The sequence below is a fragment of the Ascidiella aspersa genome, chromosome 6 (genome assembly GCF_963924565.1).
Source record: "Ascidiella aspersa chromosome 6, kaAscAspe10.2, whole genome shotgun sequence".
In the NCBI taxonomy this organism is placed as follows: domain Eukaryota; kingdom Metazoa; phylum Chordata; class Ascidiacea; order Phlebobranchia; family Ascidiidae; genus Ascidiella; species Ascidiella aspersa.
This window is the reverse complement of record NC_139452.1, coordinates 7,306,891-7,322,915: the sequence shown is the minus strand read 5'-3', so window position 1 is coordinate 7,322,915 and position 16,025 is coordinate 7,306,891. Positions and strand designations below refer to the sequence as shown.

Here is a 16,025-nt window from a genome sequence, read left to right as displayed (position 1 = left end):
TTCATTTAGTTAAGCAAAATTCGTCACACCTATATTAATATCACAGTCTATAAGAAAATAGGTGGTATTTTGAGGGTTTGGAATATCTCCTCATTTTCAACATAGACAACATTTTTGTGTATGCGATTAAATTCTTACTACGGCATACTATAATCTCAAACCATTACACCCCTAAAAATATTCGTAGCATTTTTGCAAACATGACTATACAATATAGGGTAATCTATTTCTTTATTTTATGTTCTTGAGTCTAGTTAACGTACGGGTTGGTCGACGACAAGTAGGCCAGAACAGCATTGTAGATGAACATGTAGGAATCCTGAACATAATAAAAATGATCCCTTAAGCCAGTGTTTCTTAACCTTTTTTAGTTGGGGGCGCACCTAGAGACATTAAAAACGTGGTGGTGCACCTTGCGAGCGGGGCGAGCGCGAATATTTTGAGGTGTACTGCTATTTCTCTTAAATTGCCTGCAATGTTTTATTATATAGGCTTTATAGTTGCATATCCTTAAAGAGACTCCAGCCTTGAGACAAAATTAAGAACAACATCAAATTCGGAATAAAAGGAAATAGGCGTAAATAGGACTAATACCTAATTGTCGTAATAATGACGAAATCGGAATCACACCTAAATGGCCAAAAGAAGGCCTATACAACCTTTTATCTAACCCCAAACACCATCCATAACTTTCACTAACTTCCCGAATATTTTCAACCCTAACCTAATTGCTAACACCACCAACTAGCCTACCGCCTATATGCCAAAACAGGGGCAAAAAATCCGGGGCCAAAATAGCGGCAACCAAATGTCGACAGCAAATAGCCAATGCCAAACAGGTATCCCTAATCACCCCATACCCTTTCCCTACAGTCTTGGGTGTAACTCTGTCCATTTAAGTCTTGTTCCGATTAATTTTGAGCTTAATTCGACATGTTAGGTCTCATCTAGTCTAGACTATTTTAGAACTTATTTTGTCGTGGTCATTACTGCGAATTTGTTGTTATTATGTCGGTGATCTTAGTATTCCGGTATTATAGATTATCTGATTTATATAATGTTGCTTTTTAGGTCTTATTGTGTTTTCTACTTGAAAGTGCTGTGGAATCAATGAGCTAAGCCCAATAGGAAAATAAAAATACATGTTTTGTATATTATATTATTTTTGCATCTTGCTCGCGGCGCACCTGGAAGCCTTCCATGGCGCACCAGTTCGCCGCGGCGCACCGGTTGAGAAGCGCTGCCTTAGGCATTAGCGCAAATACTCTTTAGGGCGTTAACAAAAATAAAATATAAAGTCTAGGTTTTGAAAGTCTTGGTAAACATACGCACCAGATCGTCCACCATGTTTCGTCGCAAATCACGAAGATCCTTCACCGTTCTGAAAACATCAACTCTTTTCCGAGCCATAATACGATCCAGAATGTTCACCAGAGCGATGAAAATACCAGTTCGGTTTCGTCCGTCCCTATATAAGCGAGCACTCTCAGTAAATGGTACTAAACTCAGAAAACACACTTGAACCTAATTTTGGAACAAAAATCAAGCATTGCTAAGCAATTTAAATTTGTCCAAGTTTCCTTTTTGAGATTATCGAGGATTTTAAGCCAACAAAAGATTTATCCTACATTTTTGTTTTTTGATTAATTTGCATTATAAGGTTGATATCAATGATTTGTATCTCACATTAAACCTGAAATCCCTGTATTAATTTGGCATCGGATCGGCACCGAAACAACCCTAGTATCGGACGAGTACCGATACTACCACTTGGCATCGAGTATCGGCTCTGATCTGACATTATCGGCATCCCTTTTTTATCAATTATGTGTGCACCTGTATTTGCATATACATGTTTTTTTGTTAACGTATAGCTTCAGGGGTCTACCATAAAACTAAAAATAAAGCACCTACTTGCAGCAAACAAGCACTCTCCCTTCTCTTGTTGCATTGTGTTGCAATCTGTGCATCGATGAAATCGCTTCCAGTATTGAAACTACACTTGGTGGCGCACCTGGGTCACTCCAGCCTTTGACGACCAAGTAAGAAATCTTTCTGGTTGTCTGTCAAGATCAAATATATGTCAGCAATAAGCCGCCGAGATTCTTTTATTTTAGAGTTTTTTTACTATTAGAAGACGAATAACGGGATATAATGGGCATGTGCTGCACTTGCACCCCCACCTGGAATTTCAAAATGCGATTAGCAGTATTATTTGTATGTGTATTATGTATTACTTATGAAAGTTACAAATATTATACATTATCCATTACCCCAAATGGCGCATTCAGGGGAAATTGGGAGTTCTTACCCCCCCCCCCCTTTTTTTTGTAAGTGAAATCGTTTTTTGGTAGTTGTTGTCAGGGTTTATAAGCTGTCCGAAGAGGCAGTGTTTTAACGTAATTGGGTCACGCGTCTTCAGCTATAATGAGAAAACAAAATTGAGCGCAAAAAGTCGTTTTTGGTCCTTTGTTTGGTCGACCGTAAACGTAGGATAGTTTTTCTCTTTCGTTATTTGTTTAGGATGGCTGATTAGCAAGTGTGTATTTCGACAATTGACAACGCTAAATCGAACCTTTATTTTTTTCTTGCTAAAAAACGTCGAGTTAGGCGCAGCTGACATTTCTCGCTGTTCGCTCTCTGCGTTAATATCCGATGTTGGTGTAACATCTGCATTTGTCTACTCTAACTGAAGCAGATTCTTAGAAGGAAAATGGTGACTGTCGTGCGCGTTTCAAAGACGCCATTTTTATGCAATGATAGTTAACGCAAAATTATGCTCTTAAGGCATATACTATAGTAGCACGTGTTAAGTGTGCAATTGACACAACTTATTTTCCCACAACCGCAGCTTCTATTTTAGCTGGCTTGGCACACTGCTCGGCGATTATGTTACGCTCATCATGGCATAATTACACTCGGAAAAACGATCTTCGTTTAGTATTGCAGGTGGCGAAAGACGTGCTTGTAATCTAGCTCTAGTCCCGTTCATTAAAACTGGGGAAACTGCGCTGCTGATAGTCGAATTATGATTCTACCACAATTAATCACACATATTTTACGGTCTTGCTTTATTCTGTCACCAGATGGTTTCGCAGCTGTCGCCTGGCAGGAGTGTCGACGACGCATGTGTTTGATTTGGTCGTTAACTCGCTGTTTCTGATTAGTGTTTTTTTGATGTTGTCACAAATTGCGTTATACCTGTAAAACCACTTTATGTTCCCAGACGTTGCGTGACTTTGCCATTTTTCTGCGGGCGCCCCTGACAATAGGGTATATCAATTGATTTTGGTTTTTCAATGTTCAGGCATATTCGCGGTTAAACGCCTATTTAACTAAAGCTTACTATTTTTATAATAGGTATTTGTAAAAGTGGTCACAACCAAACAAACCATACACGAAAAGAAAGTATGTTCAAGTTCATACCTCAATAATACCATTAACCTTGACCAGCAAAGACTTCGCTGAATGCCCTTCATCGTCATTGACGGCTGTTATTTGAATGCTTATGTTGTCTCCAAGTGCAATCGAAAAGTTTGAACCAACTGAATCAAAAGCGTCACGCTGGCCGTCCTGCGAAAGAATAAGGCAGTGTGGATTTATTTGGACCCTCCAAATTGTTTTTATTTCAGTTCATAGTGAGATAGAGGTGAAGTGAGCTTGCCAAGTCTCAACTTTTTGTTTCGTTACAGAGCAGGCCGGACGTGTATTTCCCACAACGATCACTGATTAGAACTAATAATGATCTCTGAGTGGAATTATCGTAAGATCCGCAGTTACACGTAATTATTATTTTGTTGAAATAAATAATAGAATATCCTTATAAAAACAAAATACTGTGAATTTGGATTTTTTTGAAACGTAAGCGACCTGTAGATGAACGACGACGTCAACTCGCTGTTCCACGGCAGCCTTCCAAAACACTTGCTCACTTTCGCTGGTCGGTTGTTGAGACGCAATGAAGTCTATTGGGCATCCAAGGTCCTTTAGTGCAAAAATCAAGAGTTAGGCCTGTTCAGAGTGACTAATCGGCTTTCTTAATGGTTGCCAGTTAAAGTAAGCAATTACAAACACAAACCAAATCCTACTGTAAAAGGTGAAAACAAAGACGCAGAGACTTTAGCTTTCAAGCAAATTTTAGCCCAGCTGTATACAAAAGCCACAAGTATTACGTAAGCCCAATTTAAAATAAAGGCTACGGTTTATACTTGGATGAGGTGTAGTTATTTTGGAATGCGACTCTACTTAATTAACAGAACCTAATAATTCACCTATATACTCATAACATCGGATATTTCAATATCCAGGAGATTTCAGTTGCAATATAAATCAGTGTGTTAACTATCTGCAACACCCGTGCAGCGAAATGTTTTTTAAGCTTGAAAATAAACCTGTATGAAGGAAGCATTCAGCCTAACCACTTCCTGACGTCTATCCACCCACGTTGCGACGCTGAAGTTATCGTCTAAAAGTGTGAAAAAGGATTGGCTGCAATAATGTCACATAGATTAACACTATCTGATGCTGTTGGCCAATGTTTAGCACTTACATATCTTATCTGAGTTTCCCAATGCATCCGAAAGAAGGGCAAACTCTTCGGATCCAATAAGGTCCCTGAAATTTGTAAATTTACGTTATGAAACAGAGAAAGTGATATAAGGATTAATGTGATACTAATTAAGACATTATTTTGAGTAAACGTGTGTTGTAATAAATGAATTTTAGCATTTGATAATGGCTGTTTACTATCATGTTTAAACCATTCAAAGTGTTCATAATGAGGTAATGGCTATACTTGCGAAAGCATGGTTTCTTAATACAAAAACAATTATGCAAATAAATTAAAGATATATAGTGTTGGTGATTGGTGGTTTTGCGAGTAGGGTAAAAGAAAGTTTTGTCGAGTGGGGTAAAAGAAAAACTTTTACTTGGCTATCAGAGAAGGAGTTTAGGGTAAAAATTTTATTAAAATTTGTGCTGTAAATGTCGTTACTTACAATTCGTCTTCAGTCATAGTTTGGAGATCGCTTGTCGATCGGTCAAAGTCGGAAAACATTTCATGCTCAGCAAGCAGTTTGTGAATGAACTTGTACTGTTCCTGTGTCAAGAGTTATATGTATATTGTATTATGTAATTCAGGAAACAGATCACAGTAGTAAACTGGCACGTTGATAATAGCATAACTTACTAAATATTACCTGCCTCATACACTTTATTTCTAGTCGTATTGCAGAAAAGAAGGTCAGTAAACTGTTAGGCAAGCTACAAGTATTTAGATATACTTTCCAATTTAAAACAATTTTACTCACTAGAGTTTGAACCATGTCTGTTCGGCATTCCCTCATCCGTGACACAACAGCAGAAACATGTATGTTCTCCTTAGCGTCCAGTTGGTCAAATAGGGTGTCCATGGCGATGTAAGTCCCCGTTCGTCCTACTCCGGCACTGTGTAGACATACATAAGTAAGTATACCCTAAGGCGATGTAGGGCATATCATAAAGTATATCGCCGACTACTATAGGTGTACTGTTAGCTTGTATAGTTTATTCCACCACACAAGGCCGAGTAAAGGGAAGCAAAGAAGACAAGATAAGTTAGGTTTGACCTTGACGAGAGACAGAACCGGTCTTTCTCGAAGACAGTAAACATAGAGCATATAAGAAACACAAAAAGAAAGCGGTATATAGAATACCATAGCAATATCGTTGGGTAGATAAATTACCGCTAGATGGAGGTACAGACTAGCTAAACGATATAAATGTGTGTATGACCTTTAAACGACATTATTTGGTAGATTGTAAACATTAGAGAATCAAGACCTTGATCAAATGTGCAAATTTCGACTCAATTGTTAATAAGCGCCCTTTGGTTTTCAGTTAATATAAAAAATAAAATAGATGTCTGAGGTAGGCCTAAAGCTTTTGACCCCAATTGCTATAATTTTATTTTACTTGTTTTTAAAAGTAGTTTCACTCTATTATATTTGGTTTTAAAAGCAGATTGATTTGAATCGAAGGTCAATTAAAACCTTGGTGAAATGGACAAATTTTGCCTCAATTGGTTATAAGCTTCGTTTGATTGTCAGTTAATATAAAAAATAAAATAGATGTCAGAAGTATAGCTTTTCTCCCCAATTACGATCAGAGTGATTTTATTTGGTTTTGAAAGCATATTCACTTTATTTTAATTGTTTTAAAGGCAAATTGATTTGATTAAAGGGCGTTTGTTCATATTACCTGCAATGAATAACTACTGGTTTTGATATGTCCCTTAACTCTTCCACCATTTCCCTAAGGTAAATCATGTTTGATGTTGTCACTGGAATACCATGGTCGGGCCAGGTGGTGTATTGCAGGTGGATCAAGGTTCTCTATAAACATAGTGAAAACGCGGTGTTTCACATAAGGATTTTAAATGGAACTATATATAGTAAGCTAAACAATAAATACAAATACTGCAGTAGACCAACTTGTAAATTTCCCTTTTTTAAAGCGAATTTTCTTCTGATTATTCCCCCGACGTGGATTTCTTCTTCCAGAATGACGATCACAAGACCATATGTTTCCTGTTGTCCCAAATCTGGCCAGTAAAGCTCACACTTTTTCTGAAGTCAAGACAACGATAAGGTACAGGTAACGAAAAGTGTAATGGGATTTGTTTGATTACCTATAAACAAATATTTACATACGTGCAATTATAGTTCCTAAAATATTATTGAGGACGGTCGGTATAACTATTTTTTGTTGTGTGTTAATATGCTTCATGATTCAGCCTGTAGAATTGGTACTGCTTCTATATTGTCTTTTATATTTACCCTTTGTTAACATATTTACCTTTCCATATTCTGTCAGTCTGGTTAACATTACAACCACCGAGGATTCTTGCTGCCAAACCATCAGCCAAAAGTCGGGAATAGTGTTTGGCTTTGGTCCTTGGGTAGCAATAAATTTCCTGTCGTTTTGGTAGCCCTAAAAAAGTGTAGAAAGTTAACGCTACAAGGAAACAAAGTTTCTGTCAATCAAATTTGTTTTGAAAGTAAAAAGCACGAGGCCTTACCGGAATGTAGGAGGCATTGATGTAGTCGTTTCCTTCACTTCCACCAAAAACAAACACTCTAGAGTGGTCGTCTATCAAATATTGTTTATGTTTAGTTTACTTTTTTTTGAACACTATTGAAATTGTTGTAATTAGCTAGCGATTACATTAAATTTAAAACTGATAATCGATATGCACACTTACATGTAAATATGTTCTTGTACCGGTTTCGTGGTGCATTTAAATCTGATGTGGCTTGTTTGCAGGATTTCGGTGTGCTTTTATCAATTCGAATGATTTCCTACAAACATTAAAATTAATCAGTTAAAAATAAAGCTTTCTTGAGAGACAAGTCAAGGCCATTATCATATATTTAAATCACATCTTTTAATATATCTGTATACCAGCGGCGTTATTTTATATCAAATCACCAATATGTTGTCTTACAAAAAACCATACAAATTGTACAGCAAAGATCTTACACAGCCATTTTAGAAAAGTTTATAGCGGCTGCCTTATTTCCTAATTTTGCGTAGAATATTTCAGCAACGTTACCTGAAATTCTTTCTTAAATATTTTGCAGTTTTCAGCCGATTTTTTCTCGTAGTCCATCTTCAGCTTAAATTTCTTTTTTGCTCCAGCGTTTTTCGGTCGTTTTATTTCCACGTTCACGTAAGGATTTTCGAACTGTAAATTAAAACAAAAAGAAAACAGTTCCCTGCACGAATTGCATTCACATCTACAATTCTAAAACGTCTACAAACATTTTCCGGTGGTCGCGACGGTACCGCTTTATTGACGTCATCCTGGCGGTTTTTTTCCACAACTGAAAACAAGTATGACAAAAACACAATAAACAACAGTATACTTTGTTTGCCCCCAAAATTGGAGACTTATAAAAAACAAAGCTCTTTTCTTGAACCTTACCGTTCGAATAGAAACTGACGGTGGGTTGAGTTTTATCTTGTGGTTTTACATTTCGGGCGTATCTGTAATTAAATTATCAGACCAATAAAACGTATATAGTATTTTATTCTTATGAGGCAAAAAAATGTAAATAGCTCTCACTTAGAGACATTAAGGTGTCCAAAGATGCTATAGTTCAGCGGTCGACAAACTGTGGGCCGCGGCCTAAATGTGGGTCCTTGTGCCCTTTTTAGTGGACCACTGGATAATTTATTTTTAGGGTAACTTTGTGCTGTCGTACTAAACATTTTTATGCAATCGTTTACGAAATCCTGAATCGTCCCCTATTGTCGTGAATTATTCATGCCAGAGACCAATGATATAGTTGCTAATAATATAACAAACAGTTAAATGTACCCAGCATGAATATATTTGTTTTTTATAATACAATCAACCTACAATGCTATGATATTCATACCTTCTGTATACGACGCACCCAACAGCAATTAGAATTAGGAAAAGCACACCAGCGCCAACAGCGCCACCTAAATGTAAACACAACAAGCGGTTAATCACAGCTAAAGCTTGAAGCAACAAGTACAAGTAAAGCAAATCCAAAGAAATCATTTCGCATGTTTCACTTACTGACTATCCGTAATTCAAAGTCAGATGAGGGGTCGCCATCTGTAACAGAAGGAAAAGTGGCACTGAAAGAAATGCCAGGATTATCTGATGTTTTAAAACCTGTCTTAATTTCTGGTTTCGTGGTTGACTGGTAACCTTGGGTTGACCAATCAGCGACTACTGTGCTTGGATTTGGAGTAGTTACTGTAGTTGTGCGTTCAGGCCAATAACAAAATCCCGTCACGGCCTTAATCGTGCTTTCTCCCTCGCACGAAAATGATTGCACCTGTGTTTGAGTTCGCATTATAATATATGGAGAATTGTTCAAATTTTATTTCTGACGATAATACATGTGGAAGTTCAAATAATGCTTCAAAAGAGTAATTCAAAATAATAAAAAAATAATTTGCATTATAAGTTTACAATAAAAGTGGCCTGCCCTAAACCATTGGATAAAATTATGCTTGATTTCCTTAGATAATTGTACATAAACTTATTTCATGGCGTCACCTATTTACCATTCCAAATATTAAAATCTACCCCTACTTTAATGCAATTCTGTTTTGTAGTGTCAAGTCAACATCTCAGAATGTTTAACATCGTGGGGGGGCGTTACCCTTCCCCCTGGTGAAATAATCAGTTTAAATTTCATCATAAGCTAACTGTGGTTTGGTTACACAACAATTAATTTTTGAAATTGTGACCTTTATAATTAAAATTGTGACTTTTGTAGTTACTAACATATTCGGTTAAATAAACTCATATTACATTTTTGGGATAAACTCATATTACATTTAAGGCCCGATGCCATGCATTGGAAAGTACAACAATAACAAACCGTAAAGGTTATATTGACCCCTCTTCCATGACTACTAGTGTCAATTGGAACTCCACCAAACCCTTGATAATCATGTGTGGTAAGTGTATGATTGGCTTCACCGTTGACACTAGAGGCGGTGATCTATAAACAAAATTCAGATTGAAGTCTAGAGAAAATAAGGTAAATAAAGAAACATTACTTTGTACGAAGTAGCATTGTCTTGCCAAGAAGTTTCACGAAAGGCGATAACACAAGGCTGTGATGAATTAATGTAGGCGTCAGTGATTGGATCCGGTATGCCAAATCCAGTTGTGACGTTATGAGTTGACGCAATACTGAAGTTGTTGGAATCGTAAAATATAACCTTAAAGTAAATCTGGTATTCAAGTAGGCTAAATCGGAATTTACTCTAAAACTAGAAAAAAATCGAATAAATTTACTTTTACGTGGTAGTTGGTACGTTGCTCCAATCCTGATATTTTGATGCGGTCAGTTTGTAGTGCCTTGCTTACATTAAACACATTGCTATTTTTTCTTTCGATTTCAATCTACGAATAAAACAATTCCGAGTACTATGAACAAGGTTACCCTGTTTAATTACTATTTTCACTTTTTCCTTCTAAAAAGAAACAAAATACCTTTATAGTAAGATTGAGTTTCATTTTGGTTGCCACTTTGTTAAAATCGTTAGACCAGTTCACGTAAATAATTGTGGAGTTACAGTTCTCCGTTGTTATCCATGTTGTCACTAAATGTTGAACAATAAACCACAACATGTTGATTGTAATCAGTTTCTACGTTGTAATTATGATGGTGAAAAGTGGTTTGTTGGTTGTGCATACTTACGATTTGATTTCACTTCACACGAGTAGTAGGCCAGTTGCTCTGAGCAGTTTCTATCTTCCAGATCTTTCATTCCATACGAGAATGCTTTCTGTTTACATGTTGTAGGTGTTGTGGTAAAGTTGGCCTTGGTTCCATCATTCCAAAGCCAAAGATTAGAACTTGTGTTGTATTGAGCTCCCACAAAAACGCTTCTCACTATATTATTAATATGAAACCTCGGTAATTGTTATGAATATTAGCACACTCTTGATTGAATATAAGGATGTAACATGAAACTGGTCGACTTTAGGTTCGTTCGTATAAAATTTCGCCCTCTTTGGAAGCGTGGAGAGCTGTAACATTTACAAATAGTCGTGAAGCAAGTCGCATCGAAACTAACCTAGTTCAACTTGAATTCAGCAAACAGCAAATCGCTGTCCGAGTCGTGGAATGTAACAGTCTATTCACAAACTAAATCTAAACTTACACCTCTCACATCTAATTTAATCCCGTGGAAGTAAAGCGGTCAATTTTTTTTTTAGAAAGGGTAAAGTCGGATAGATTTATTTTGTAAGTCGTTATACACAACAATAAAATATATAGAAAATATAATAGCCGTAGTTTAAAGGCATTTTTAGTTAAATAATAAAGTAAAAGATTTTAAGTATAACATACACAAGACCATGTACAGCTTAAAATAATATATAATTTAAAATTTGTTAGTTTCCTAACATGTCTAGAAATTTACGGAGGGCTGTAAACCGTTTGTGATATTTTTCGGATACCTGGTAAAAAAAATGTTTTCTTTAATTGATCGAATCCACCGTAAGGACTATTCACATCAGTCAACCTGCTTCCACGTGGATCAACATTTCTCCAGAAATTGTATATGGGTTGGTATCCTGTAGCTGGCGAGCTTCGTGCGTATAGGTGGAAGTCGTCTAACCAACCTACATAAGCATATAAAGCAGTCAGAACTTTTAGAGTCTATAGACACCTTATCCTTGGTTATAACAATTTAACACTTCCGTAAAGTATGATTGACAGCTTCGTGTATTTGTAAATTTTATATGAAACTTCATACTGTGTTACAGTCAGGGCTGCGGAGTCCGAGTCGGACTCGGAACTCGAGGAGTCGGTTGGTTTTGCTGGAGTCGAGACTCGAGTAAGAACACGTAAACTACCCGAGTCCTGAGTCCGACAATCGCATGCGCAGTACCAAATTTTTAAACTCATATGGCCGCCAATTGGAAATTGTTAGGCTTGGAATATTTGCCAACCATGTATTTTTAGTGGATGAATTAAACGACACCCTTATAAGTGGATAGCTCAATATCCACGTTATTTAAATTACGTAAATTGGCGGAAGTCAGGCTTTAGAGTCAGAGCCGGACTCGGGACTCAACAAAAAAGTGCACATTTGACCGGAGTCGGATTCGGGACTCGGGAGTCAAACTCGGGTTTATTTTTTTGGCCGGAGTCGGACTCGGGTTTATTTTTTTGGCCGGAGTCGGACTCGGGTTTATGTTTTTGGCCGGAATCGGACTCGGGTTATTTTTAACCGACTCCGCAACCCTTGTTACAGCATACCTACCATAATATATATTAAATTGTTAAATCTGTTGGAGTTCCAACCTTTAACTAACATGTTTCAAATAGTTTTGTTTTAGTTCATGTATATTAAACTTGTGTCCAAATACATATTATTCACGCTTTGATTCAACACTCACCTTCGGAAGTTGGGCAGCCGTTGGTGATTGGACCTTTATCTGATGGTTCTCCTATAGTCACCACCCTCCACCTTTCATGACCATATTGACAAAAATAAACTGCTTCTCGCTTGGCTTCATTGCTGTGAAATATGTTGATTATTTAAAGCAACGAAAACCATTTTGACTCATAGAAATATGGGACAATTTTTGGAATGTTTCGTAATGTTTAAACAAATAATTTTACTTCACCGTATATTGCAATCTTAAACCAATAGCAAATCAATGTTATTATACTTGATTTAGCCCAGCAAGCAAAAGCTCCCTGAATATATTACAACTTTTCGTCATAGGTTGAAAGATTTTAGTCCATTTAAACGAATTATAAATGTTATGATTACTTTATTACAACAACAAATGCCATTTTTACCGAAATCAGTTGGCTTATTCAGAATTATAGTGCAAGCTAGGCCAGGCAACAAAACAGGTAGCCTGCGATGAGGTTCGAACTCACGACCTAAACCGAATGAGATGCATACGTTAAAAGCGGAAAACAACCATCACCTGCTGCACCCAGTTTGTTCACACAACCTTAATTAAGGGATTTATAGTCAACTAAAACCGTTCATATACACAATGTGTGGCCAGACCTTGATGGAGTGGGCTATCGTTCGGGCAGTTGATACCCTTCAATTAGGTTGTATAAACGAAAACTGGGCAGCATGCAAAGGTACTGGGGTGGTTGCCTTCTAAGCCTGTAGTTTAGTTGGTAGAAAGGCAGCCCCAAAAGGGCCGGAGGTCGAGAGCTTGAACGACACCTCAGGCAAGTGGTCGGCAAACTTTTTTTGTCGCGGCCCAGAGTACTCTTTTCAGTGCTATTAAAGGCCACTACGTAAAACCACTACGAAAAAGTGGCGGATTCGAGATATTTGATTTTAAGATGAAATATAACACAGCCCCTTGGTGCCCAAAACAGTGCCATATCATAATGTAAAACATGCGATAAACGAAGAATATACGAGCAAAGCGCAAACATTTTTTCAATTTCATATAGTTTAAGTTGACCAACATATAGTTCGACAGGATCCCAGGACAACATTTGGCACGTAGGCCCTTTTCAAGTTATGCTAACTTAAAAATTCTTTGCCACACCAACTTTTAAAATAAAGTGCAATGAATGTACGACTATCACGCAGCCCACAACTACATTATAACACTCATCTATTCACAAGTAACTCGCGGCCCACTAAAAATGGCTCTGCGGCCCGCATTTGAGCCGCGGCCCACAGTTTGCCGACCACTGCCTCAGGCTATTTGTTTTTTTAGCCTGACTTTTTTATCACTATAGCTGAATAATCCAACTAATTTCGATTAGCCTTTCTGAAGGCATCCGATGTGTTACATAATGTGTGCCGTTATGGTTGGCTAGTGCGACATCAGAAAGTTTGGTCACAGAAAACACTTTGTGAATATGAACGTTTCACTTTTTATTATTGGATTAAATACAAATAGCAACAAGAGCAATTTTAGAATTTATGGCTGTTGGAACTTGTTTTATTACAAAAACAAGATAAGTTGGCCTGAAGTATAATTAATTAATTGTAAGTTTAATAGAATATGTTACGTTTTGTAGAAGTCCAAGTACGAAAGTTGTCCAAGTTTATTCGCCTTTAACCAACTTCCGACCATGGCTAAGTCATTTGAAAATTTGTAAACTGTTTTATCCCACTTGAAGTTGTAAAAGATATAAATCCGTTGAAGATCTTGAGAAAAATGCGCTTAATTTATATCATACATTTCATTTGCTTTGGCAAATCGTGAAACTGGTAACGTAAATGAATAAAATAAAATGGTATTCATTTTAGTACCTGTGTTGTATACAGGTATATTTTTAACAAATCTGGTGAAATCTAATTGGAACGATTAGAGCCTAAGTTATGAGTCGACTTATGTTAGTGTATATAGTGGATTCTGTGCTTAAAACAATATAACCAAAAGGCGATAAGAGGAAGTTGTGTTATTCCAACAACAATTTTTAAGTAGAACGCATTAGATTAAACAAGCATTTGACCAAGGTTTTGTTACGAATCCATGTTATACTGTCAACTGGGGATCTACAGTTTGATACTGAATATTTTATTCCGATTCGGATAGCAGATATTTTGTGCAAAACATACCGGATTCCGATGCGATAAGGAATGACGTCATAACTATCGCCAAAAAGGTCGAATTGATAAGTCCAAGAGTAATCAGGTTCAGGATATTAGACTTAAATTTGCTTTTTCGTTAGGAAGCTGATTTAACGATTGTATGTGTAATATTATCTCAGAAATTTGTTTTTCCACTAAGAAAGCTTTTCGTGAGATCGCAAAACAAGACTGTAATGCATAGTTCAATTTTGTGTCCGATCGGCACCGATACTAGCCGAGTATCGGACAAGTAGTTATAATATCACTTGGCATCGGGTTAGGTTGCGATTCGACAATATAGGACAACCTTGTTGGCAAAAGCAGCAGATGTTTCACACCACCTTTATCGTACAAATAGACTTACCCGGATTGTAATATTTGTTTTGAATCTCCTGATAAAACCTATCCTTAATAAATCGGTCTTTCAAAACAGCAAGAGCTCCACCCAATAGTTTACACTTCGCTGCTGCCGTGTTCGCATCCACAAGTTCGTCAGATAAAGTGTAAATCGTATTTCCAACGGTAAATAGAGTAAAGTTGTGCGCTGCAAACAATAAATAGAAGGTCATCGCAGATTCAGATTGAAAAGCGTTAATATTGCTTAAAACAATCGTAAAACGTTGTTCACCGAATAATTCTTCTAACGTACATTTTTTTAAAAGGTACTTCTAAATCAGACGTCATATAGAAAAAACTTCGCAGCGGTAATTTAAATAACCTTTTTTAAATCACTTAAATAAAAAAGGGCCATTATGTTTTATGGTGTAGTATGAAAATACGTCTTTTAATTTTTATTAAAACGACGGAAAACCTAAGCGGCCACGAACGTCATCTCAGAGGGGCGATAAGCAGCACGGTATCTTTAAACAAAAAAGTATTTTTTTGTAGACTGGCTAAAACATACTATAAAGATGGTCTAGTTTCGCGCAAAGCGTGAAACATTTTACATTTACATTTTTAAAATGTGCAAGATTTACAAATTTGGGGAGCATGGAATCGAACCAACCTTAGATCCGACCCTGCCTTTAAAATGAATTAAAATATTCAGCAACAAACGAACCTTCTCCTTCTGTTATCCTCATAGATGAAATTAAGGCTAATACTATCAGAAGCCATAAACGAGCCACTTTGTCTGCCATTGAATTACATGAACAAGTTTCAGCTCGGTACAGTGATGTGCAGCATAGGATAGATTGGTACCTCGCAAACTGCTTTCGAACTAATGTAAAAGTTAAAACCACGCTCGATCATTCTAATAATATTTGATTTCCTTGTCCTGTGTAGGTTGCGCGGGTTGTGTTATACCACACGTTTGTGGTGCCGAAGCAATCACAATACCAAACGAACACAAACAAAAAAGTCGCTCAATCCATTGCTTTCATAGTATAACCATAAAATAACACTAGGAATTTGTTTCGGTTTGATTAAATAAATGCAGTAGACACATGACAACTCTATATGTCAGGATTCACATTATTTAGGTTTTCGCATTAAATTAAATATTTCTTTTTGTTTCAATTTTTAAAACTTCGTACGTTTTGTGTCATGAAGCTGATTTGAGGTAAGTGTTATTTACTAATTTATTTATATTAAAACAAAGGGTGTTGTCGAAAAGGTTTATCGAAATCGTAGATCTAACTGGCCAATAATAGGCCACCATAAAACCCTTTGTCAAAGGTTACGTTGGGGCCTTATTTCCAAACCTTTGTAGCAACTCTAACTTGTTATAAATCGGCAAGCGTGAGTAAATTAGACGCAGTAAGTAGTTTTTTGGGATAAATAATCGGCGTTGTAGCCTCCAGAAGTCCAAATAAATTTTCCCGTTTAAGCGGTCGTGGGTTAAACGCTTTTAACAGTAGGTTTAACCACGCCAAATGTTCGCACAATAGCGCGTTTATGGCGGCGGTTTTTTCTTT

At 36.9% G+C, this 16,025-nt stretch overlaps 1 protein-coding gene across 1 annotated transcript; it reads right to left on the bottom strand.

Annotated features, from left to right (window-relative positions):
• Nucleotides 1–250: 250 nt before the first annotated feature.
• On the bottom strand, nt 251–10,302 carry LOC146139427 (receptor-type tyrosine-protein phosphatase epsilon-like). Its single transcript, XM_083392441.1, has 17 exons — nt 10,246–10,302; nt 9,405–9,527; nt 7,592–7,723; nt 7,241–7,337; nt 7,058–7,128; nt 6,835–6,969; nt 6,471–6,605; nt 6,238–6,371; nt 5,310–5,445; nt 4,998–5,098; nt 4,550–4,614; nt 4,392–4,465; nt 3,871–3,984; nt 3,427–3,573; nt 1,915–2,063; nt 1,333–1,468; nt 251–319 (listed from the first exon to the last, which is right to left on the bottom strand). The coding sequence occupies exons 1-17, from the start codon at nt 10,300–10,302 to the stop codon at nt 251–253; spliced, it is 1,875 nt and encodes a 624-aa protein (XP_083248567.1).
• Between the last annotated feature and the right edge of the window lie 5,723 nt (nt 10,303–16,025).

Excerpts from the sequence above, each read along its gene's own strand:
- LOC146139427 (XM_083392441.1), bottom strand. The coding sequence starts at position 10,302 with ATGAAAGATCTGGAAGATAGAAACTGCTCAGAGCAACTGGCCTACTAC. Across the intron at positions 7,129-7,240 it reads GTACAAGAACATATTTACAT|ACGACCACTCTAGAGTGTTT; the intron begins GTAAGTGTGCAT and ends AATATTTGATAG. Across the intron at positions 4,466-4,549 it reads GGGAAACTCAGATAAGATAT|ACGATAACTTCAGCGTCGCA; the intron begins GTAAGTGCTAAA and ends TCACACTTTTAG.